Source organism: Gigantopelta aegis, chromosome 10 (genome assembly GCF_016097555.1).
Source record: "Gigantopelta aegis isolate Gae_Host chromosome 10, Gae_host_genome, whole genome shotgun sequence".
Taxonomy (NCBI): Eukaryota; Metazoa; Mollusca; class Gastropoda; order Neomphalida; family Peltospiridae; genus Gigantopelta; species Gigantopelta aegis.
This window is the reverse complement of record NC_054708.1, coordinates 36,299,660-36,325,987: the sequence shown is the minus strand read 5'-3', so window position 1 is coordinate 36,325,987 and position 26,328 is coordinate 36,299,660. Positions and strand designations below refer to the sequence as shown.

The following is a 26,328-nucleotide window of genomic DNA, read 5'->3' as shown; positions in this document are numbered from 1 at the left end:
GTCAGGGAATGTTTGATAATGAAGCAGTATATATGTGTGGTAGAAAGTTAGTCAGGGAATGTTTGATAATGAAGCAGTATATGTGTAGTAGAAAGTTAGTCAGGGAATGTTTGATAATGAAGCAGTATATGTGTAGTAGAAAGTTAGTCAGGGAATGTTTGATAAGGAAGCAGTGTATGTGTGGTAGAAAGTTAGTCAGGCAATGTTCCAGTATGATGCAGTATATGTGTGGTACAAAGTTAATCAGGGAATGTGTGATGCAGGTAGATATTTACAATGGGGGACACAGGTTTGTGTTGCAAGGCTCGATCACAGCTGAAGGCTTCGTGCGGATGTCACAGAAATGGTCTTCGGCTGACCGTCCATCAACCGAGTGGGCACATGAAACAGTGGCTGCCCTCGATCCAGTGCCACATGTCTGACTGCACTGACCAGTGGTCACCTTCCAGACAAACTTGACACTTCTTGAAGCTAAATCTGGTTCATAGTACTCATAGGAGATTTCTGGTGACACATTCAGGTAGTCATCAGTACCATACACCTGCCATGTCTAGATCAAAAGCATAACAGACCACTATAAAAGAAGATTAATTATATAATAAAATTCAACTAATGTAGCTCATAATGGAAATAGGACAACTGCAAATGGGACAACAAACACCTTCCAATTACAATCCAGTCAACTGCCACCCAAGACATTTGCCTTCTAGGACAATTTGCTTCAATCATGACTGTTGGCTTATCACAGGATGTTTCAATCATGACTGTTGGCTTATCACAGGATGCTTCAATCATGACTGTTGGCTTATTATGGGATGTTTCAATCATGACTGTTGGCTTATCACAGGGGATGTTTCAATCATGACTATTGGCTTATCACAGGATGTTTCAATCATGACTGTTGGCTTATCACAGGATGTTTCAATCATGACTGTTGGCTTATCACAGGATGTTTCAATCATGACTGTTGGCTTATCACAGGATGTTTCAATCATGACTGTTGGCTTATCACAGAATATAGCCACGTGGTAACGTGTGTTAAATTGTATTTTTGAAAACCAACAATAACCAAATTAAAGTGTAAACACTTTATATAGATTGTTGAGCTTTTATGACGAGGTAATAATCTCATTCCCAATAAACACAGTGCACATGTTTATTTCTCTTACAAACTTGGGATAACGTAACTCAAAGTAACAGAGACTAATTAGAGTATTGTTTAACAGACACCCAAACACCGAGCATGCACATATCATCTGGTACTATCAGTAAGACCGCGACTTTGACACTGAATGGTATGGTCCAGACAGGCGACAACCTTTTTAAGTTTTTTATCGTTCAGTCTTCAGAGGTAAAATCTGTATTAAACAAATACAATGTGACTGGGTAATTGGTTCAGTATTCAGAGTTTCCTATCTTCAAGGATTAATTTCTGCAATGAAATCTGCGTAAAACACGGGAACATGAAATATGTTCGGTTTTGAGCAAATTCCGGTTTACTGAGGGTCCAGTTTAGAGAAGTTTCACTGTAATATATTAATTATTGTATTTAATCTACTCTTTTTTTCATTTATATTAAATATTGATTAAACATTTGGCAATTGTCTGCATCGTAATTGTTCAGCTTGGTTGTCATACATGGCTGTTGTCTGGGAGGCAATTGTCATTCTCACCTAAAACTGAAGAGATTAACTTTAAAAAGAAAACTAAACACAAGAAATCCATAGAATTAAATGTCTCATCTACCATAATATGTTTCAATAATCTATTATCTAGTCCTTAAATGTTTTTAAAATTTGATTTAAAAAAACCCTCATGATTTGTTTTTCTCCATGGGTCAAGTAAGCTTCCCACCAAATATTGGCATTTATGCTAGTTGAAATATAATGTGTGTTACAGTGGGCAGTGAGGTTTGTTTAAATGAGGGGCACAGTGTTTCACATCTCAGATTGACTTGCAGGAGTGTAGTCACTCGCACTTTCCAGAAACAAAAGTTTAAGCATGCATATACTTACACAGTGCCTGTAGATTTTAGTTACCTGCAGTTTTATATCTGTTGGCAAAGGACCATCTATTGTTATCTTCTCTGGTTTCCTCTGGTACAGAACTGTTATGTTATCTTTGCTGTAAGTGTTAGAAAGATCTCGACCATCTCCATCCTTGTTAAACAGACGCTGTCCATGCACTTCCACACCTAAAACAGTATGACACATAACACAAAATTAGAACATTTTCCAATGTATGAACATTTTGTACACAACACTATCTCAGTTTAAAATGTAATGAAACTGTCTGTTAAAACTAAAAGCATATTATCAATACATTTATACATGAAGACAATCATATACTAGGAACTACCAATATAAAAACCCACAGTATAAAATAAATAACATTTGGCCATGTGTGTAATGTATAGTGACATACATGTATGCATGTGGTAGTACAGGTAACACTCGTAAAAAGGTGTCACATACAAGTCTGAAGCAATATATGATGCAATAGCTGATGGAATTGCTTCAGACTCTTTTACTGTTAAGAAAGAAGTTTGTTTTGTTTAATGACACCACTAGAGCACATTGATGTATTAATCATCGGCTTTTGAATGTCAAACATTTGGTAATTTTTTACATATAGTCTCAGTAGAAACGGATCTTTTATATGCACCATCCCATAGATAGCACATACCATGTCAGTTTTAACTGTTAAAGACTGACAATTAAAAGAACCAATGTGCTATGAAGATGTTTTGGCAAAATGAACGACCTGAAAACTTTTCATCATGTCTTTCCATCATTCAACTCACAATATTAGGTGTAATTCAAGTAAAAATGCATAGTAATTAATTTGGAACCCTCTATAGTAGTTTGGTAGTAAGTAATGCAAATATGAATAAATGTTGTTATTATAGTATTGCCATACTACATATTATAGCACTGCCATACCACTTATTACAGTACTGCCATACCACTTATTATACTACTGCCATACCACTTATTACAGTACTGCCATACCACTTATTATAGTACTGCCATACCACTTATTATAGTACTGCCATACCACTTATTACAGTACTGCCATACCACTTATTATAGTACTGCCATACCACTTATTATAGTACTGCCATACCACTTATTATAGTACTGCCATACCACTTATTACAGTACTGCCATACCACTTATTACAGTACTGCCATACCACTTATTATAGTACTGCCATACCACTTATTACAGTACTGCCATACCACTTATTATAGTACTGCCATACCACTTATTACAGTACTGCCATACCACTTATTACAGTACTGCCATACCACTTATTATAGTACTGCCATACCACTTATTATAGTATTGCCATACTACTTATTATAGCACTGCCATACCACTTATTACAGTACTGCCATACTACATATTATAGCACTGCCATACCACTTATTATAGTACTGCCATACCACTTATTATAGTACTGTCATACCACTTATTATAGCACTGTTATACACTTATTATAGTACTGCCATACCACTTATTATAGTATACTGCCATACCATTTATTATAGTACTGCCATACCACTTATTATAGTACTGCCATACCACTTATTATAGTACTGCCATACCACTTATTATAGTACTGCCATACCACTTATTATAGTATACTGTCATACCACTTATTATAGTACTGCCATACCACTTATTATAGTATACTGCCATACCATTTATTATAGTACTGCCATACCACTTATTATAGTACTGCCATACCACTTATTATAGTACTGCCATACCACTTATTATAGTATACTGTCATACCACTTATTATAGTACTGCCATACCACTTATTATAGTATACTGCCATACCATTTATTATAGTACTGCCATACCACTTATTATAGTACTGCCATACCACTTATTATAGTACTGCCATACCACTTATTTTAGTACTGCCATACCACTTATTATAGTACTGCCATACCACTTATTATAGCACTGCCATACCACTTATTATAGTACTGCCATACCACTTATTATAGTACTGCCATACCACTTATTATAGTACTGCCATACCACTTATTTTAGTACTGCCATACCACTTATTATAGTACTGCCATACCACTTATTATAGCACTGCCATATCACTTATTATAGTATACTGCCATACCAGTTACTATAGTACTGCCATATCACTTATTATAGTACTGCCATACCACTTATTATAGTATATACTGCCATACCACTTATTATAGTACTGCCATACCACTTATTATAGCACTGCCATACCACTTATTATAGCACTGCCATACCACTTATTATAGCACTGCCATACCACTTATTATAGCACTGTCATACCACTTATTATAGCACTGCCATACCACTTATTATAGTACTGCCATACCACTTATTATAGTACTGCCATACCACTTATTATAGTACTGTCATACCACTTATTATAGTACACTGCCATACCACTTATTATAGTACTGCCATACCACTTATTATAGTACTGCCATACCACTTATTATAGTACTGTCATACCACTTATTATAGTACACTGCCATACCACTTATTATAGTACTGTCATACCATTAATTATAGTACACTGCCATACCACTTATTATAGTACTGCCATACCACTTATTATAGTACTGTCATACCACTTATTATATTATACTGCCATACCACTTATTATAGTACTGCCATACCACTTATTATAGTACTGCCATATCACTTATTATAGTACTGCCATACTACTTATTATAGTACTGCCATACCACTTATTATAGTACTGCCATACCACTTATTATAGTACTGCCATACCACTTATTATAGTACTGCCATACCACTTATTATAGTACTGCCATACCACTTATTTTAGTACTGCCATACCACTTATTATAGTACTGCCATACCACTTATTATAGCACTGTTATACCATTTATTATAGTACTGCCATACCACTTATTATAGTATACTGCCATACCATTTATTATAGTACTGCCATACCACTTATTATAGTACTGCCATACCACTTATTATAGTATACTGCCATACCACTTATTATAGTACTGCCATACCACTTATTATAGTACTGCCATACCACTTATTATAGTACTGCCATACCATTTATTATAGTATACTGTCATACCACTTATTATAGTACTGCCATACCACTTATTATAGTACTGCCATACCACTTATTATAGTATATACTGCCATATCACTTATTATAGTATACTGCCATACCAGTTACTATAGTACTGCCATATCACTTATTATAGTACTGCCATACCACTTATTATAGTATATACTGCCATACCACTTATTATAGTACTGCCATACCACTTATTATAGCACTGCCATACCACTTATTATAGCACTGCCATACCACTTATTATAGCACTGCCATACCACTTATTATAGCACTGTCATACCACTTATTATAGCACTGCCATACCACTTATTATAGTACTGCCATACCACTTATTATAGTACTGTCATACCACTTATTATAGTACACTGCCATACCACTTATTATAGTACTGCCATACCACTTATTATAGTACTGCCATACCACTTATTATAGTACTGCCATACCACTTATTATAGTACTGTCATACCACTTATTATAGTACACTGCCATACCACTTATTATAGTACTGTCATACCATTTATTATAGTACACTGCCATACCACTTATTATAGTACTGCCATACCACTTATTATAGTACTGTCATACCACTTATTATATTATACTGCCATACCACTTATTATAGTACTGCCATACCACTTATTATAGTACTGCCATATCACTTATTATAGTACTGCCATACTACTTATTATAGTACTGCCATACCACTTATTATAGTACTGCCATACCACTTATTATAGTACTGCCATACCACTTATTATAGTACTGCCATACCACTTATTATAGTACTGCCATACCACTTATTTTAGTACTGCCATACCACTTATTATAGTACTGCCATACCACTTATTATAGCACTGTTATACCATTTATTATAGTACTGCCATACCACTTATTATAGTATACTGCCATACCATTTATTATAGTACTGCCATACCACTTATTATAGTACTGCCATACCACTTATTATAGTATACTGTCATACCACTTATTATAGTACTGCCATACCACTTATTATAGTACTGCCATACCACTTATTATAGTACTGCCATACCATTTATTATAGTATACTGTCATACCACTTATTATAGTACTGCCATACCACTTATTATAGTACTGCCATACCACTTATTATAGTATATACTGCCATATCACTTATTATAGTATACTGCCATACCAGTTACTATAGTACTGCCATATCACTTATTATAGTACTGCCATACCACTTATTATAGCACTGCCATACCACTTATTATAGTACTGCCATACCACTTATTATAGCACTGCCATACCACTTATTATAGCACTGCCATACCACTTATTATAGCACTGCCATACCACTTATTATAGCACTGTCATACCACTTATTATAGCACTGCTATACCACTTATTATAGTACTGCCATACCACTTATTATAGTACTGCCATACCACTTATTATAGTACTGTCATACCACTTATTATAGTACACTGCCATACCACTTATTATAGTACTGCCATACCACTTATTATAGTACTGCCATACCACTTATTATAGTACTGCCATACCACTTATTATAGTACTGTCATACCACTTATTATAGTACACTGCCATACCACTTATTATAGTACTGTCATACCATTTATTATAGTACACTGCCATACCACTTATTATAGTACTGCCATACCACTTATTATAGTACTGTCATACCACTTATTATATTATACTGCCATACCACTTATTATAGTACTGCCATACCACTTATTATAGTACTGCCATATCACTTATTATAGTACTGCCATACCACTTATTACAGTATACTGCCATACCACTTATTATAGTACTGCCATACCACTTATTATAGTATACTGCCATACCACTTATTATAGTACTGCCATACCACTTATTACAGTACTGCCATACCACTTATTACAGTACTGCCATACCACTTATTATAGTACTGCCATACCACTTATTATAGTATACTGCCATACCCCTTATTATAGTACTGCCATACCACTTATTATAGTACTGCCATACCACTTATTATAGTACTGCCATACCACTTATTATAGTATACTGTCATACCACTTATTATAGTACTGCCATACCACTTATTATAGTACTGCCATACCACTTATTATAGTACTGCCATACCATTTATTATAGTATACTGTCATACCACTTATTATAGTACTGTCATACCACTTATTATAGTACTGCCATACCATTTATTATAGTATACTGCCATACCACTTATTATAGTACTGTCATACCATTTATATTAGTACTGCCATACCACTTATTATAGTACTGCCATACCATTTATATTAGTACTGCCATACCACTTATTATAGTACTGTCATACCACTTATTATAGTATACTGCCATACCACTTATTATAGTACTGCCATACCACTTACCGGGTATTATCGTACTGCAATACCACTTATTATAGTACTGCCATACCACTTATTATAGTACTGCCATACCACTTATTATAGTATACTGTCATACCACTTATTATAGTACTGCCATACCACTTATTATAGTACTGCCATACCACTTATTATAGTACTGCCATACCATTTATTATAGTATACTGTCATACCACTTATTATAGTACTGTCATACCACTTATTATAGTACTGCCATACCATTTATTATAGTATACTGCCATACCACTTATTATAGTACTGTCATACCATTTATATTAGTACTGCCATACCACTTATTATAGTACTGCCATACCATTTATATTAGTACTGCCATACCACTTATTATAGTACTGTCATACCACTTATTATAGTACTGCCATACCATTTATTATAGTATACTGCCATACCACTTATTATAGTACTGTCATACCATTTATATTAGTACTGCCATACCACTTATTATAGTACTGTCATACCATTTATATTAGTACTGCCATACCACTTATTATAGTACTGTCATACCATTTATATTAGTACTGCCATACCACTTATTATAGTACTGCCATACCACTTATCATAGCACTGCCATACCACTTATCTTAGCACTGCCATACTACTTAGTATAGTACTGCCATACCACTTACCGGGTATTATAGTACTGCAATACCACTTATTATAGTACTGCCATACCACTTATTATAGTACTGCCATACCACTTATTATAGTATACTGTCATACCACTTATTATAGTACTGCCATACCACTTATTATAGTACTGTCATACCACTTATTATAGTATACTGTCATACCACTTATTATAGTACTGCCATACCACTTATTATAGTACTGCCATACCACTTATTATAGTACTGTCATACCATTTATATTAGTACTGCCATACCACTTATTACAGTACTGCCATACCACTTATTATAGTATACTGCCATACCACTTATCATAGCACTGCCATACCACTTATCTTAGCACTGCCATACTACTTAGTATAGTACTGCCATACCACTTACCGGGTATTATAGTACTGCCATACCACTTACCGGGTATTATAGTACTGCCATACCACTTACCGGGTATTATAGTACTGCCATACCACTTATTATAGTACTGCCATACCACTTACCGGGTATTATTGTACTGCAATACCACTTATTATAGTACTGCCATACCACTTATTATAGTACTGCCATACCACTTATTATAGTATACTGTCATACCACTTATTATAGTACTGCCATACCACTTATTATAGTACTGCCATACCACTTATTATAGTACTGCCATACCATTTATTATAGTATACTGTCATACCACTTATTATAGTACTGCCATACCACTTATTATAGTACTGCCATACCACTTATTATAGTACTGCCATACCACTTATTATAGTATATACTGCCATATCACTTATTATAGTATACTGCCATACCACTTACTATAGTACTGCCATACCACTTATTATAGTACTGCCATACCACTTATTATAGTATATACTGCCATACCACTTATTATAGTACTGCCATACCACTTATTATAGCACTGCCATACCACTTATTATAGTACTGCCATACCACTTATTATAGTACTGCCATACCACTTATTATAGTATATACTGCCATACCACTTATTATAGTACTGCCATACCACTTATTATAGTACTGCCATACCACTTATTATAGTACTGCCATACCACTTATTATAGTATATACTGCCATACCACTTATTATAGTACTGCCATACCACTTATTATAGTACTGCCATACCACTTATTATAGTATATACTGCCATACCACTTATTATAGTACTGCCATACCACTTATTATAGTACTGCCATACCACTTATTATAGTACTGCCATACCACTTATTTAAGAGCAAGTATTGGGTACAATCCACTAAAGAGATATATATCAAGGGCCTAGCTTCCATATACACAGGTATGCAGCTGCATACCAACTGAGATTACAAATGGGTTTTTTAATCAAAATATATGATGTAACTGCTCTATATTTTATTCCATCGCTGAAAATGTCTGCGTACCACCTGATAATCCCAAGCTAGGCCCCTGTATATAAGTATATAGAATTTGTCTGTTGATTAAACCAATAAAATTGTGTACTTACTCATATGTGAGAATGCATTCTTATTTACTGTAGTTATTGATGTCGAGCCCTGAGGAATTTGTACAAAAGTAATGTATCCTGCAAGTACAAATGATATACATACAGTAATCTTTATAATAATGATATACATACAGTTAATCTTTATAATAATGATATACATACTGTAATCATTATAATAATGATATACATACAGTTAATCTTTATAATAATGATATACATACAGTTAATCTTTATAATAATGATATACATACTGTAATCTTTATAATAATGATATACATACTGTAATCATTATAATAATGATATACATACAGTTAATCTTTATAATAATGATATACATACAGTTAATCTTTATAATAATGATATACATACTGTAATCTTTATAATAATGATATACATACTGTAATCATTATAATAATGATATACATACAGTTAATCTTTATAATAATGATATACATACAGTTAATCTTTATAATAATGATATACATACAGTTAATCTTTATAATAATGATATACATACAGTTAATCTTTATAATAATGATATACATACTGTAATCATTATAATAATGATATACATACAGTTAATCTTTATAATAATGATATACATACAGTTAATCTTTATAATAATGATATACATACTGTAATCATTATAATAATGATATACATACAGTTAATCTTTATAATAATGATATACATACTGTAATCATTATAATAATGATATACATACAGTTAATCTTTATAATAATGATATACATACTGTAATCTTTATAATAATGATATACATACTGTAATCTTTATAATAATGATATACATACAGTTAATCTTTATAATAATGATATACATACAGTTAATCTTTATAATAATGATATACATACTGTAATCATTATAATAATGATATACATACAGTTAATCTTTATAATAATGATATACATACAGTTAATCTTTATAATAATGATATACATACTGTAATCTTTATAATAATGATATACATACAGTTAATCTTTATAATAATGATATACATACAGTTAATCTTTATAATAATGATATACATACTGTAATCATTATAATAATGATATACATACAGTTAATCTTTATAATAATGATATACATACTGTAATCATTATAATAATGATATACATACAGTTAATCTTTATAATAATGATATACATACAGTTAATCTTTATAATAATGATATACATACTGTAATCATTATAATGATATACATACAGTTAATCTTTATAATAATGATATACATACTGTAATCTTTATAATAATGATATACATACTGTAATCATTATAATAATGATATACATACTGTAATCTTTATAATAATGATATACATACTGTAATCTTTATAATAATGATATACATACTGTAATCTTTATAATAATGATATACATACTGTAATCATTATAATAATGATATACATACAGTTAATCTTTATAATAATGATATACATACTGTTAATCTTTATAATAATGATATACATACAGTTAATCTTTATAATAATGATATACATACTGTAATCATTATAATAATGATATACATACTGTAATCTTTATAATAATGATATACATACTGTAATCATTATAATAATGATATACATACTGTAATCTTTATAATAATGATATACATACTGTAATCTTTATAATAATGATATACATACTGTAATCTTTATAATAATGATATACATACTGTAATCATTATAATAATGATATACATACAGTTAATCTTTATAATAATGATATACATACTGTAATCTTTATAATAATGATATACATACAGTTAATCTTTATAATAATGATATACATACAGTTAATCTTTATAATAATGATATACATACAGTTAATCTTTATAATAATGATATACATACTGTAATCTTTATAATAATGATATACATACTGTAATCATTATAATAATGATATACATACAGTTAATCTTTATAATAATGATATACATACTGTAATCTTTATAATAATGATATACATACAGTTAATCTTTATAATAATGATATACATACAGTTAATCTTTATAATAATGATATACATACAGTTAATCTTTATAATAATGATATACATACTGTAATCATTATAATAATGATATACATACAGTTAATCTTTATAATAATGAACTGCTCGCTTGTTATGTTTTAATATGAACTGATGTACATGTAGTTGGAAGATATTGTTAAATATTAGTAATGCTCCAGAAATAGTAGATCAGATTGTTCATGTTGTGCTTTCCATGTTTATGCCATTCTTATTTGGTATACTTTGTCCCCCACCCCCCAACATCAATAATCTTGTGATTACTTAATCTCTTAAAATTCAGTTGGATTTACAATGTAGATTTTATCACACAGAAATGCATGGGATGCCATGGCTGACCTCCATTTTAAAATGCCAGAATGAGAAAACACAATGAGGCACTGTTTGTTTTTTGATAATGAAATAATATTCTATAGATATGACACAGCTTGCCCTGCATGGGTTCCTATTTTTGTTTGCAAAAGAATCTGCCAATCGTCAATTTCAGTCTAAATATGTATTCACCAACTACATTTTAGCAATACAGTCATAAGGTTTTATTTTCAATCTTGTGCTTTATGACAATAAAATATATGCTAAAATGTTTGAAATAAAATCTGTAAACTTTGAAAGTTTTAATTAATACTGATGTGAGAAACAATATCACCAACACACACACACACACACACACGCACACACACACAAATAAGACAAACACATTTAAGACAGACACACACACACTATATATATATATATAATTTGATGTCTTACTGTGTTTAGCTCCTTTGTTGTATGAGCCTGTGATCTTGTGACAGGAACTACCATTACCATTACACACCATACAAGCATCATAGTTTCTAGAGGAACCCATCTCCCCATCACAACCAAATGCCTGACAAAAACAGAAACACTATTACGCTCGGAACTACCATTACCATTACACACCACAAAAAGACAAAAAGATTTAACAAGAGCAAAAAAGAAATATATATTTAGGTCAAGCCCTAATCTTGCCGGAAAATGAGCATTTCGTCGAAAGTTGGCTCAAGTTGCCGAGTTATTACCAGTAGTGAGAAGTCGAAGTCGCCGTAATATTCTGGACCTATTCAGATCTCAAAACCGAAACCATAGAACAGACGTCAAAACCCTGACTTATTTATTGTCATAGCTCACTTGGCACCTTGTCGCCATATGTCGGACAGTGTTTTTACTTTGGCGCCAGACTGTTCTCAGTAATCGAGAACCAGCCTATAAATGGGAAATGGTTTCTGTGCATGTGCACTAATGTTTTACCATGTTAAATTTATTATCAAAATCAACAAACAGTATTGCTAATACTCATGCCAGTTTCTGTTGTGAAGAGATTAAATACATATCGTAGTCTAATGCTGACATTCATCAGATACACCCGTAAACCGGGCTATTGTTTTTCAAAGTGACGCGTGTCACGCCATGTACTGTGACCAGTCAAGCTTTGTTAATCCTCGGCCACATTCATTTCAGTAATGCCAGAAAATATGAATTAATACTTTAATTTTAACATAACGGCACATATTCAACTACTTAATAATATCACATTTTAACTGTTTTTAAATTTTATTACTCGAAGTAGTATTTTATATCAAAATATTACAATTAGAACCGAGTGTAAAATTCAGAATTTTTCCGATTGAACGCAAAAACTGGCAAAACATTACGAAATGTACCCATAAATGTTCATTTTGCCTATCTTTATCAAACTTTTCCCATTTCTGCTGGGAAGGCAGAAGTCACTTCTCCTACTTCTTCAATTGTAGATTAGGGCCTGTTAGGTACCCATCCAAAAATAGTAGCAAACCTAAATAATGCAATATTTTTTAAATGCTACAATTATTGACATACATATACATGTAGGATAATAAACGAGTTACCAGTTATTATCAAAATTATGTCTTGAGTGAAATGATTTTCAGTTGTGACAAGCTTTAGTGAGTGACAACTGAAAATTATTTCACGAGGGACATAAATTTGATAATAACTGGTGCCGAGTTTGTTATTCTATTTATTACCTGAGCTATTTTTTTTTCTCTAAAAGCCTTTATTTTCGACACTCATATACACATACATGTATAGAAATGATATAAACCACTTTACGCACTGTTCTGAGTATTGCTATAATTTTATAATTTAATCACGTTGATAGATCATTTTCAAAAACAAAAGTTCTCTTTATTCTGGTACAAAATCTATAATGAATTGCATTAAAATGACATTTTGTTATAAATTTAACACCAGAAACAGACAGCCGTAAATGCAAACTCTTTAAACTATATGACGTCATTGTGTGTGTTTGCCAAATCGTGATGATATCATATTTAGTACCAACAAGGTCATTGGTTTGTAAGCGTCAAATCATCCAATAGTATTGTTCGTTAGACCAATGCATGATAATTTCTCAGTGAGAAATTATGATTTTTATTTTCCCCATTATGAGTGCCTGCTGGGGTAATAAATTTATATAAGAGATGTTAACAGACTCCTAACAATGACGTGCAACCTTTAAGCTGGGTGATGAGTAATGACTTGGAGAAAGTCTTGCAGCATGCTGTAACATGACTGAGAGCACCGAGTGCCATGAGATCTGTGTTACAGGAGACCAGCCTACCGTGCACTTGCCACTCAAACACCTGAAGAACGATCCACGGCGCCTCTCAGCATGACAGACTGTCCCATCTGAAAACATCCGCCCCCGTCTCTGCAACATGTTCCCACTGACTGCCCGACACCAGAACTCACACTGACGATCATCTGCAAAAATATAGTCACTCAAAAGTCACTCATCAACTCAAGTCAAATAACTGACTGTATGACACCAAAACTAACACTGATGATCATCTGCAAAAATATAGTCACTCAAAAGTCAATCATCAAACCAAATCAAATCACTGACTGCATGACATCAAAACTAACACTGACGATCACCTATAAATATAGTCACAAGTTAGTAATCAAATAAAACCTTGCTTTCCCATGTTATTGTTAGCAAATAAATGACTCAAAATATATTAAACATTATACAAAGTATCATCTCTCAGAAACTGTCCATATTGCTGATACTACTAGTCATGATCAGAGCTCAAACTAGAACACATTTTGGTTTAGTTTAGCCAAAGACTAAATGTTGTAGCCACTTTATATAAAAATTAGCAATTGGCTAATTTGACCATTAACAGGGTGAGGCCTGATAATGACATGTAACTTGGTATTAAAATTAAAATCTTTTAGAATTTGTGATATTTCCAGATCGACAATAACTTGTCAAAAATAACATTCCTCATTGCTAAAAAATGAATTCTTCTTTTATAAAATTTGTTCTCAAATGTTATTCCTCATTGGTAAAACGTGTTAGTAAAAATGTATTCTTCATTTTTAAAATGTGTTCTGAAATGACAAAATTATTATTTCTCATTTAGGGTCATTATAACATAAATTCTACATTTTCATCCCTGCTTGCCTCAAAGTTAAAAGCCCAGCCCAGTTATTTTTCCTGCTGGTCAACTCCTGGCACCCCCACCCCATTCTTGATGTGTCACATTTCCAATTTCCTGAAAATAAAAGCTAAAAAAGAAAATTTTGAAAACATCTGGATGTAAATTTATCAAATAATATATAATGGCGTTAACATACAATGTATGAGTTTCGAAAACACTATAAGTAAATATATTCAGTAAATATTAACTGATTTCACCAATTTACCCGATAGTCCAGTATGTGGCACCCAATGGTGTTTGACTCCAAGCAAGGGTCTGCTATCCGTAGCTGCACACTGTTCTGCTGTAAATTCCACCTTACTTGCACTGCACACCTTAGTTTAAACAAGTGTGTAGTTAACATTATAGGCTATAAAACATTTGAAACCACAGTCTCTCAAAATATATTTGTAAGCATTTCTCAGTCCTAAATTCAGATCCCAAATGTTGCTATTACTGACTTTCATCTCTTATCTGTTATTAGTAACAAACAGTGTACATTTAATTTAACATTCAGAGTTCATTCTATGTAAAACATTTACACACTACATCATAATATGCTGTTTGCCAAATTCTATTCGTTATGTTTCTTAGCATAACAAATGTTTGAAATGTTAAATATTTTTTACCAAAAGTGCCTTCATTTAGTCTTTTAAAATGTTTACATTGTTACAGTTCTAAATACAAAGGGTTGATACCATGTTATGCACTAAATAGCTTTATTTCATATACGTTTGAAATGTAATGGAAAGTTATGATACAATATTATGCAAAGTGTGTCAATTATAGGGTGGTGTAAGTATGGTACTGTATAACACAGCGCCATTTTATTAAGTAAACTTCACCAGATATCCCGCAGTTTATCATTACATAGCATATACTAACTACCAGATTTTATTAAGTAAACTTCAACAGATATCCCACAGTTTATCATTACATAGCATATACTAACTACCAGATTTTATTAAGTAAACTTCAACAGATATCCCGCAGTTTATCATTACATAGCATATACTAACTACCAGATTTTATTAAGTAAACTCCCGCAGTTTAATTACATAGCATATACTAACTACCAGATTTTATTAAGTAAACTTCACCAGATATCCCGCAGTTTATCATTACATAGCATATACTAACTACCAGATTTTATTAAGTAAACTTCACCAGATATCCCACAGTTTATCATTACATAGCATATACTAACTACCAGATTTTATTAAGTAAACTTCACCAGATATCCCGCAGTTTATCATTACATAGCATATACTAACTACCAGATTTTATTAAGTAAACTTCACCAGATATCCCGCAGTTTATCATTACATAGCATATACTAACTACCAGATTTTATTAAGTAAACTTCACCAGATATCCCACAGTTTATCATTACATAGCATATACTAACTACCAGATTTTATTAAGTAAACTTCACCAGATATCCCAGTTTATCATTACATAGCATATACTAACTACCAGATTTTATTAAGTAAACTTCACCAGATATCCCAGTTTATCATTACATAGCATATACTAACTACCAGATTTTATTAAGTAAACTTCACCAGATATCCCACAGTTTATCATTACATAGCATATACTAACTACCAGATTTTATTAAGTAAACTTCACCAGATATCCCGCAGTTTATCCTTACATAGCATATACTAACTACCAGATTTTATTAAGTAAACTTCACCAGATATCCCGCAGTTTATCCTTACATAGCATATACTAACTACCAGATTTTATTAAGTAAACTTTATCCCACAGTTTATCATTACATAGCATATACTAACTACCAGATTTTATTAAGTAAACTTCACCAGATATCCCACAGTTTATCATTACATAGCATATACTAACTACCAGATTTTATTAAGTAAACTTCACCAGATATCCCACAGTTTATCATTACATAGCATATACTAACTACCAGATTTTATTAAGTAAACTTCACCAGATATCCCACAGTTTATCGCTACATAGCATATATTAACTATCCGGTGGTATTTACCTCTGTGTTACACAGCCTGGCCATGATATTTTCTCCTTCACACTGTTTTCCACCATACATTGGTCTACAAAGAAAAAGCATAAAAACCCCAAATTTAAATAGTATCTCCAGTCTTCATTTGTAAACACTGTACCTTTAGAAAGACAGACGGACAAGCAATGACAGGTAAATAACTGTATGGTACCCAAACCACCCACCGACTCATGCACACACACATGCATGTACGCACGCACACACACATGCATGTACGCACGCACACACACATGCATGTACGCACGCACACACACATGCATGTACGCACGCACACACACACATACACACACACCACCACCAGATTCAGTGGTTTCTTACTTGGGCTCACTGCACATTCTTCTCTTGTACTGAACACCTCCTCCACAAGTCCGTGAACAAAGGGACCAGTCATTGTCCCATTTTGACCAGCCACCATTAACTGCATCTGGACCATTTGTTCCATAGTCCACACACTGACCTCGAATACACCACTACATCACAAAGGGAATTATATCAGTTAACTACACCAATATATCAAAAAAGGAAGTGAGTCAATTAACTAAACTACTATATCAAAAAGAGAACTGTGTCGGTTAACTACATCAATATATCAAAACGGGATATGAGTTAGTTAACTAACCTATAAAACATCTATGCAACATGACTTGTCAATCATACATAATTTGAAATTTAAAACAGACTTGTTGGACAATGGGTTTTAATTAGAACATTCTACAAATCTTTCAATATTAAAATTACTACACATTTAAAATATTTTAAAACAAAACTGGTATTTCTAATGATTAGTCTCCTAAGTTATTTATTTTCTTATTAATTCCTTATAGCTGTTAGTAAAATGACACTGAATTAAGCTGTACTAAAGTAGATACAAGATCTATAAATTTATGTTTAACTACAACAGAAAAAATAGTAAACTATTGATCAATTAAACCAGGGAACCATCAGAAAAACATAACCAAAGTGATTGATTAGTGCATCATCATTAAATCGTTATATTGCATTTCATTTCAACTTTTTTTTTCTGTGCTTATATCAAATTAAGGTTCAAGCACCCTGTCCTGGGCACACACCTCAGCTATCTGGGCTGTCTGTCCAGGACAGTGAGTTAGTTGTTAGTTGGTTAGTGGTTAGTGAGAGAGAAGAGGCCTTACACCTACCTACTGAACCCTTAAGAACTCACTCTAGGCTGGAGCTGGTACCGGGCTGTGAACCCTGTACCTACCAGCCTGTAGTCTGATGGCTTAACCACTGCACCACCGAGGCTGGTATTATATTACATGTAACTATAGCTGAATTAATATCTCACCTTTTTATCCCCACATTCTGTTCCATCCATTCTGGGAGAGTTTGATGTCACACAGGTTGTTGGGTCTGTCGGACTGAAACACACTAGAATAGCACACTCATCCTGGCAAAGACAAAAACAAAATGGTTGCAAATAATATTTTACTTTTTAAAAATGAACAAAACATTCTTCCTCTTTTCATCTATTCTTAGCATTGCCTCCCACCTTCTCCACACTTTTAAAAAGTTTATATCTGAACATCCCAGTCAATTGCTAAACTGTTACAGTGTGTTATGGGTATCCATTTCTTTCTGCTCACTTGATGATCCCTTCCTTCTTCCATACAGTTTAGATGTGCTTAAGTGAGAAATTGGGTTAACGTATGAAAAGAAAATATGACACATATTTTGTGTTACTAAATTATTTATTTTATTGATACCATTTTTTCAATAAAGGTCAAAATCTAAAAGACGGTGTCTCATTACATACAATATTTCGTTTACAGTATAGAATTTGTATTATATTCACTTTGAAAATACATATCAGTCCTTTGCAAGGAATGGTTTATATACATGTAGATTTTCTGATATACTGGGAAAATGTTGGTTTACCTAGTCATCTATAAAAAAATTGTATCATGCAACCATGCTTCCTATTGACCTGATAACCCCTACCTGATAATTCAAAGTGCTATCATGTCACTAGAATGTGTTATCATGTTACTAGGAAATGAGTTGTGCGCATGACAAAATGTTTGCTCAATTTTCAGTTGATAGTTTTCTTATTTTTCAAACATCCATTTACAGCAATAATTGTTGAACTGCATAAATAAATATAACATTTACACTTCCTGTAACATCAAATTACCTCTTATTTTTCAATTCTCCATTATTCGCTCCCATTCAGAACTAGCCAGCATTTTTAATTAAACATTTTGAAACAAAAATGCAAGTAGCTTTCTGCAAAGAATGTTTATATTGGGAACAGCGTCTGATGTCAGTCACTAGCAGCCAGTGATGTAGATCTTCAGGTCACACATAAACTTGTAATATGACACAACAGACTTAAATATAATCAAAGTAGTTTACTTAAAATTTGGAAACACATATACTTTTAGGCTAGCTATGCCATTCCCAAGATGCTTTTGGGCACCTGCTATTGTCCAACTTCCGGAAGTAGTTTCTTAACAATAAAACTAATAGTTTCTATACTACTTTTGACTGAAACATATTACAAATATATAACTTGAAAAAGTATCAGGTTACTACGTTTTGATATCAAGTGGTTATTTGGCTTGGTTCGATAACGGTGTAATAGGCTTGTTGAAGCTCGCCTGTTACACCGTTATCTAAACCTCACCAAATAACCACGATATCAAAATGTAGTAACCTGATATTCTATATTTCTCTGTGTAAGCAAAATGTTTTTTTAAATTCACAACATATCACTATAATTATAACAAAACTGATTATAACATATTAATCATCTACAAGTTATTAAAACTGATACCCCATATCGCTGAGACAAGCTGGTTCCTTCACAAATATGAGAGTTATCTCCCCATACCAAACGACATTGATCATTGGCATCATACACTGATCCAGGTTTTTGGTTGCTCAACTTCAAACTTCTGACCGGAGCATCAAGAAGACAGCTGGAATCACTTCGTCTGTCAGTACAAGAGAGATCCGTCACTAAGTCAGTAAAACATGTATAGATATTGGGACGGTGACGGCTTACAAACGCAAAAGTCTAATGCTGGAATTAAAAACAAACGTTGACATTATCACTGCCACTGGAAAAGCAATATCTGAATCTCACCTTTTGACGTTGTCAAGTCAAGACAAAAATTATACTTGCTGACAATACTTAAGTGCTACTTTAGAAAACCACTATAAAAATAGAAATTACAAGTTATGTTACAAATATGTCTAACTAAACTAAATATTTTGGTTCTTAATTGTTATTTAAGGACTAAAAATGTATCATAAGTGTAGGAAAATGAAGTTCTCTTTGTTCCAACTATTGCAATGAAAGTCTCACTATATCAAATGCATGTCATCTACAAGTTTTAACATACCACCCTAAACCACAATAATGCTGAGCCATTCAGATTACAAAATATTTGTCTTTGAACCTTAACAATGCCTTGAGTTCCCTTGCACTGCAGCTGGACCACTGAAAGGCTGTGTGTCCCCAACTGCTGCTGGCAGCCATGATGTACTTGTCTGGTCGGCAGTGGTTTCCATCGCCATCATGGTGAATACCTAGGCTAAGATCAGAAAACACTTACAGCACAACTGAGCATTATGATATGGTAAACAAAAGCTGTTATTCTCCAGTATAGTCTATTTGCATCAAAATGGAAGCACTTAACTGACGTGTACCTCCACAACAAATAATGTTAAAGATCATATAAAAACATATTATTAAGTTTTAACCCCATCCTGTAACCTTTTTTTATATAAAACAAAATATCAGTGTAAATTTAGAAATTTGTTAAAAAAAATTACTAACAAATTGTACAGATTAAATTTCACTTTTAACAGAGAGATTAAGGCAAAATGTTGCAATTAGTAATTGTTATGCAGAACACAGACGAAAGTCTGAATTGCATGCACAGTTACCTAACATTGGCTGTTTCACCAATTACCCTTCATCGCTGAATGAAAAGGAAATTTAAACTGTGCAATTTGATGGTAAGATTTTGTTAAGTTACATATATTTAAAATATTTGGTAAACAATGTTACTAAGGTTGATATGGATTTAAAACTTAATAATATTTTTTATGAGTTTTAGCATTATAATTAATTACAGAGTTACATTCCAGTTCATTGGTTACCTTTTGATGCAAATGGGCTATAGTAAGGTATTTTATTAACAGACTGTTTAGATAATTCTATGTGTGTGTGTGTCCCAGGACAGCCTTATTATCATGTGATACAGAGTACATGGTCAGTAGTGTTGTCAATACACCCTGGAGTAAGAAGAATGAGAGATATTTAAACAGTATAATTCTATTAATGCTTATTTCTGCTAGCTATGGCCCTGGGTGCATCAGTGGGGAGGGGCAGTTTTGCTACATTTGTTGTTGTTGTTGTTGTTTTTTGTTTTTTTTAAATCTACTTGAAATTTTACATTTTTAAGCATTAGATTTTCCAGAAAGAAAACCTTGCTCACTGGGTTATCAGTTTGGTCTGTAATATGACTCATATCAGATGGTAAATGTTAAACTTGTGCACTGCCAATCATGTGACATGTATAATTGAATTTCTTGTATGAGGCATTACGAATTTGTTCCCATATCAAAATTAATGTTTAAAATGTGTCACATATCACATGTAGCTGCTAGATGATAAAGGGAAGTACCTGTGAGCAAGTTCATGAGCGACAGTCAAACCCAGATCTAGACCAGAGTCCTGAACCACAGAACACCGCTGCATGCGGCGACAGATTCCACCATAGTAGGCCAAACCAGATGTCGACTCACGTCCATGACTGGCAATATTGCGTCTGTATAATTTTTAAAATGTATACCATAAATAAAATAATATTACAGCAGTTATAAAGGAAAAGCTTTATAATGCATTCATAACATAATTATTAAATACATATTAGATGTATTTTTAAATACATGTATTAGACCCTAATCTACATGTAGAAATGAAAAAGTAAAAGTGACTTGTCCCTTCCCAGACGAAAGGGGAGAAGTTTGATAAAAATAGGTGAAGTGAATATTGGTACATTACATGTTTCACCATGTTTTGCGTTCATTCAGAAAAAATTCTGAATTATACACTGTTCTAATTATAATATTTTAATAAAATAATACCTCTAGTTCGGGTAACAATTGAATGTTTTATTAAAAATGTGATATTATTAAGTAGTTACCTTTTGACACAAATGGGCTATAGTGAGATATTTTATGAACAGACTGTTTAGACAATTCTATATTTCTGTGTGTCCCATGACAGCCTTATTAAAATGAAAGTAACAATTAGATTTTATGACATTACTCAAATTAATGTGGCCGAAAAAATGTGGCGTGGCATGCATTGGTATACAGTCTGGTGCCAAAGTAAAAACACAGACACACAAAGTGCCAAGTGAGCTATGACACTAAACAAGTTGGGGTTCTTTTTAAAAAAATTATTTATTCATTTTTTTAGTACATAATATCCACATTTAGAATAAAATAAAATTAGATAAGACACCAGTGTTAAAGATACATATTCTAAATATATGCATACATGTAACTAATACCCCAGCAGGCACGGTGAAAATAAAAATCATAATTTCTCACTGAGAAATTATCATGCATTGGTCTAATATACACTACTATTGGATGATTTGATGCTTACAAATCAATAATCTTGTCGGTACTAAATGTGACGTTATCACGATTTGGCAAACACACACAATGATGTCATATAGTTTAAAGAGTTTGCATTTATGGCTGTCTGTTTTTAGTGTTAAATTTATAACAAAGTGTCATTTTAATGCAATTCATTATAGATTTTGTACCAGAATAAAGAGAACTTTTGTTTTTGAAAATCATCTATGAATGTGATTAAATTACAAAGTTATAGCAACACTTAGAACAGTGCGTAAAGTGGTTTATATCGTTTCTATACATGTATGTGCATATGTGTCCAACACCAAGGCTTTTAGACAAAAAATAGCTGAGGTAATAAATAGAATAACAAACTCGGTACCAGTTATTATCAAATTTATGTCCCTCGTGAAATAATTTTCATTTGTCACTCGCAAAAGCTAGTGACAACTGAAAATTATTTCACTCGGGACATAAATTTGAAAATAACTGTTAACTCGTTTATTATCCTCTATTTATCACAAATATTAACTTTAGTAACAACTGTAACAATGTACTACCGGTACTACATGTATTCTTGTCAGTTGTATATGAATATAACTCACATCAGGCACATAAAAGAAAGTAGACCTTCAAACTTTTATATTAATAAAATCATTTTCCTTTACAAGACATTAAGGTGTGCAGCAATGGAGCTACATTGTAGCTCTGGGCAAGCAAATCATTTCTTCAAATTATTTGTTGAACATAAAAAAAATAGAGAAACCCAGTTATTTTCTCACAAAATATCAATTACCGGTATATCATGAAATTAAGTCAGGGTCTTGATTTCTGTTGTGTGATTTTGTTTTTTGAAATCAGATTAGGTCCAAAATATTATGGCAATTTCACCTTCTCACTACTGCTAATAACTTGGCGACTCGAGTAGACTTTTGGTAAAGAAAAAATTCATTTTGCTAGCTAGATTATGGCCTGATGTAATTATATACACCATATATCATGTATGTTTACAAATAGTTACTATTGCTGTCAAATGCAAAATAATTATTTAAATAGTTGGTTCCAGTCTCATCTTCACAATGGAATAAAAAATATATATTATTAAATTTGAACAAGAATTCTAGGGGGGATTTAAATGACTACCATAAACTTATTCTGTATCAATAATAGATTCATTACTGAAGAACTTATAGTCTGTGAGAAATGGACTTAAATACGAAACTTTAACATTAACCTTAAAGCAAAAGTTCACACCATTGCTGCCTCCTGAATAGTAAGTTTTTGTGTTTTGTTTAAAGACACCACTAGAGCACAATGATTTAAATAATCGGCTATTGGATGTCAAACATTTGGTAATTCTGACATAGTCACAACATTTTTACATTAGTAGCAAAGGATCTTTTATATGCACCATCCCACAGACAGGATAGCACATACCACAGCCTTTGATATACCAGTCATTGTGCACTGGCTGGAAAAAGCCTGAAAAGTAATACCTATACAATGTATCTCAGTTTTTACCTCCTTAAAGGCGAGACAAAAATGCAAAATGATATTTTTGTAGACTAATTGTGAAGAGGTGAAATGTTTAGAACCGTGTAAGCCTGAAGCTAGAATCGGTTCTGTAAGCCTTGACCAACCTGGTAATGAGCACCGCCCCATCAGCATGCTGAGGGTGTTCATCATCAGCTGGGTTGAAGCGCTCCTGCCACTCACAAAATGAATTCAGTGTAAAGTCAGCATCATTGGTTATTTCTAGATCTTTCTGCAAAATTACAGAGACATAATTACTATTTCATACATATGTGACCGATTTTACACTAATATTTTTATAGTGCATAGTGTACCATGCAAACATATGTGTATGTGCAACGTGTTATATTTTTAAATCGCTACACAAGTTTAATTATGATAGTAAAAAGTAATACAAAATCTGTGATCATTATGAGATTAGGAAAAAAGGTTTGTTTTCTTTAATGACACCATTAGATCACATTGATTTCTTTATCATTGGCTAAAGGATATCAAAAATTTCATAATTGATTTATATTCCATTCTCAACACTCAAAACAGTTTTTACATAGCCATATCCTTTCAAGGGTCAGACATGTCCCCTTGGCCCCTGTCTCTGGCATGGTAAGTGGGTTGGTCCAGGACAGAGGTACAATGATGGGGACAATATTGACCTACATGTAGTTTATAAATGGGGAAGTTGGGAATATGAAAAGAATCGGTCTAAAATAATCTTGTGGTATTTAATTTATTAGCAGCAAGGGATCTTTTATATGCATAGACAAGAAAGCACATAGCCCAGTCTTTGATATAGGCCTCCCAGTCATGGGCACTGGTTGGGATGAAACAAACCCAGAGGGTTCAAACCTACAACCAAAGCACCTGAGGTCAGCACCCTACTGACTGAGCTCAGTCTCACCCCACCATGACATTAGAATAAAAATGTTTATGAACTAAATTCAGTATTCATTCCATTGTTTTCTATTATTACATGTAGTTACCTGATCTTCATGCAGAATTGTCAGTGTTACAACTGATAAAATAATCTGGTCACCCAAGCTGCCATCCAGAAAACGAAGAGCAGCCTACAATAATAAACATTTAATGTATATGTCTTGGAAGTCATGATATTTGATGTCCAGTATAAAATAAATAATTATAACATTTTACAGGCAGTTGCGTGCATTTAATATACAGTCTTTTACACTGTTGTCATAGTAACAAAAAAATGGAAATGTTAAACAAAAAACAAAAAAACCTGTTATTAAAACAAGAAGTTTTATGACTTGAATAAATGCAAATACATCTGTGATGCTGTGTTTGTTAAATGTATGTCAAGTGTGATTGTAAAACATTGCAATTACTTCATGTCTGAACATTCTCTACAAATTACTTTTTCATGTTAGTTAATATTTTTATCTCAATTGCTTCCTAAAGTGTTTGCAATTTTGTTTAAAGACACAGACCCTAGTTTCAGCCCGTACAAATGGACTTTAAGTTTAGTGACTCGACAAACCTGCAACACACATTTGCATGAGGTTATAACAGAGATATACTGTCTAAAAATAACTAAAGGTTGTCTCGATAACTATTAATTCTCAGACAAATGTGCGTTTTTAAAATGATGAAAAATTCAGAACCAGAACCACTTCAGGTGTACCAAAATTAATATTGTAAATAATAAAATGTAAGTACTTCTCATTTAAATTAACAAAAACGGCTTTAATAGTGAAAAATACTTTGTAGTGTTTAACAACTAGGGTCTGTCACTTTAATTTGAATACCAAAACTCACAAGATTAAAAATTTGATCTGAATATAGTTTAATCTTGATATTTGTGATCAAGATGGTGAACTAATTATCATCTTTTAATCTTTTAATGTGGACTCGATTCCATGATATTAAAACATGTTATATGTTTA

The 26,328-nt window shown here is 32.5% G+C and overlaps 1 protein-coding gene across 1 annotated transcript in view; it reads right to left on the bottom strand.

Annotated features, from left to right (window-relative positions):
* Window positions 1-26,328, bottom strand: part of LOC121383603 (A disintegrin and metalloproteinase with thrombospondin motifs 16-like) — a 52,524-nt gene that overhangs the window by 13,481 nt on the left and 12,715 nt on the right. The window contains exons 10-23 of the mRNA XM_041513693.1: window positions 25,408-25,491; window positions 24,535-24,659; window positions 21,931-22,074; window positions 20,698-20,832; window positions 20,070-20,229; window positions 18,582-18,683; window positions 17,594-17,745; window positions 17,243-17,306; window positions 15,452-15,560; window positions 14,361-14,503; window positions 12,488-12,608; window positions 9,693-9,770; window positions 2,040-2,194; window positions 276-550 (exon numbers count right to left, since the gene is read on the bottom strand). Of these exons, the coding sequence (XP_041369627.1) occupies window positions 276-550; window positions 2,040-2,194; window positions 9,693-9,770; window positions 12,488-12,608; window positions 14,361-14,503; window positions 15,452-15,560; window positions 17,243-17,306; window positions 17,594-17,745; window positions 18,582-18,683; window positions 20,070-20,229; window positions 20,698-20,832; window positions 21,931-22,074; window positions 24,535-24,659; window positions 25,408-25,491 (1,847 nt within the window). The remainder of the gene's footprint in view (window positions 1-275; window positions 551-2,039; window positions 2,195-9,692; window positions 9,771-12,487; window positions 12,609-14,360; window positions 14,504-15,451; window positions 15,561-17,242; window positions 17,307-17,593; window positions 17,746-18,581; window positions 18,684-20,069; window positions 20,230-20,697; window positions 20,833-21,930; window positions 22,075-24,534; window positions 24,660-25,407; window positions 25,492-26,328) is intronic.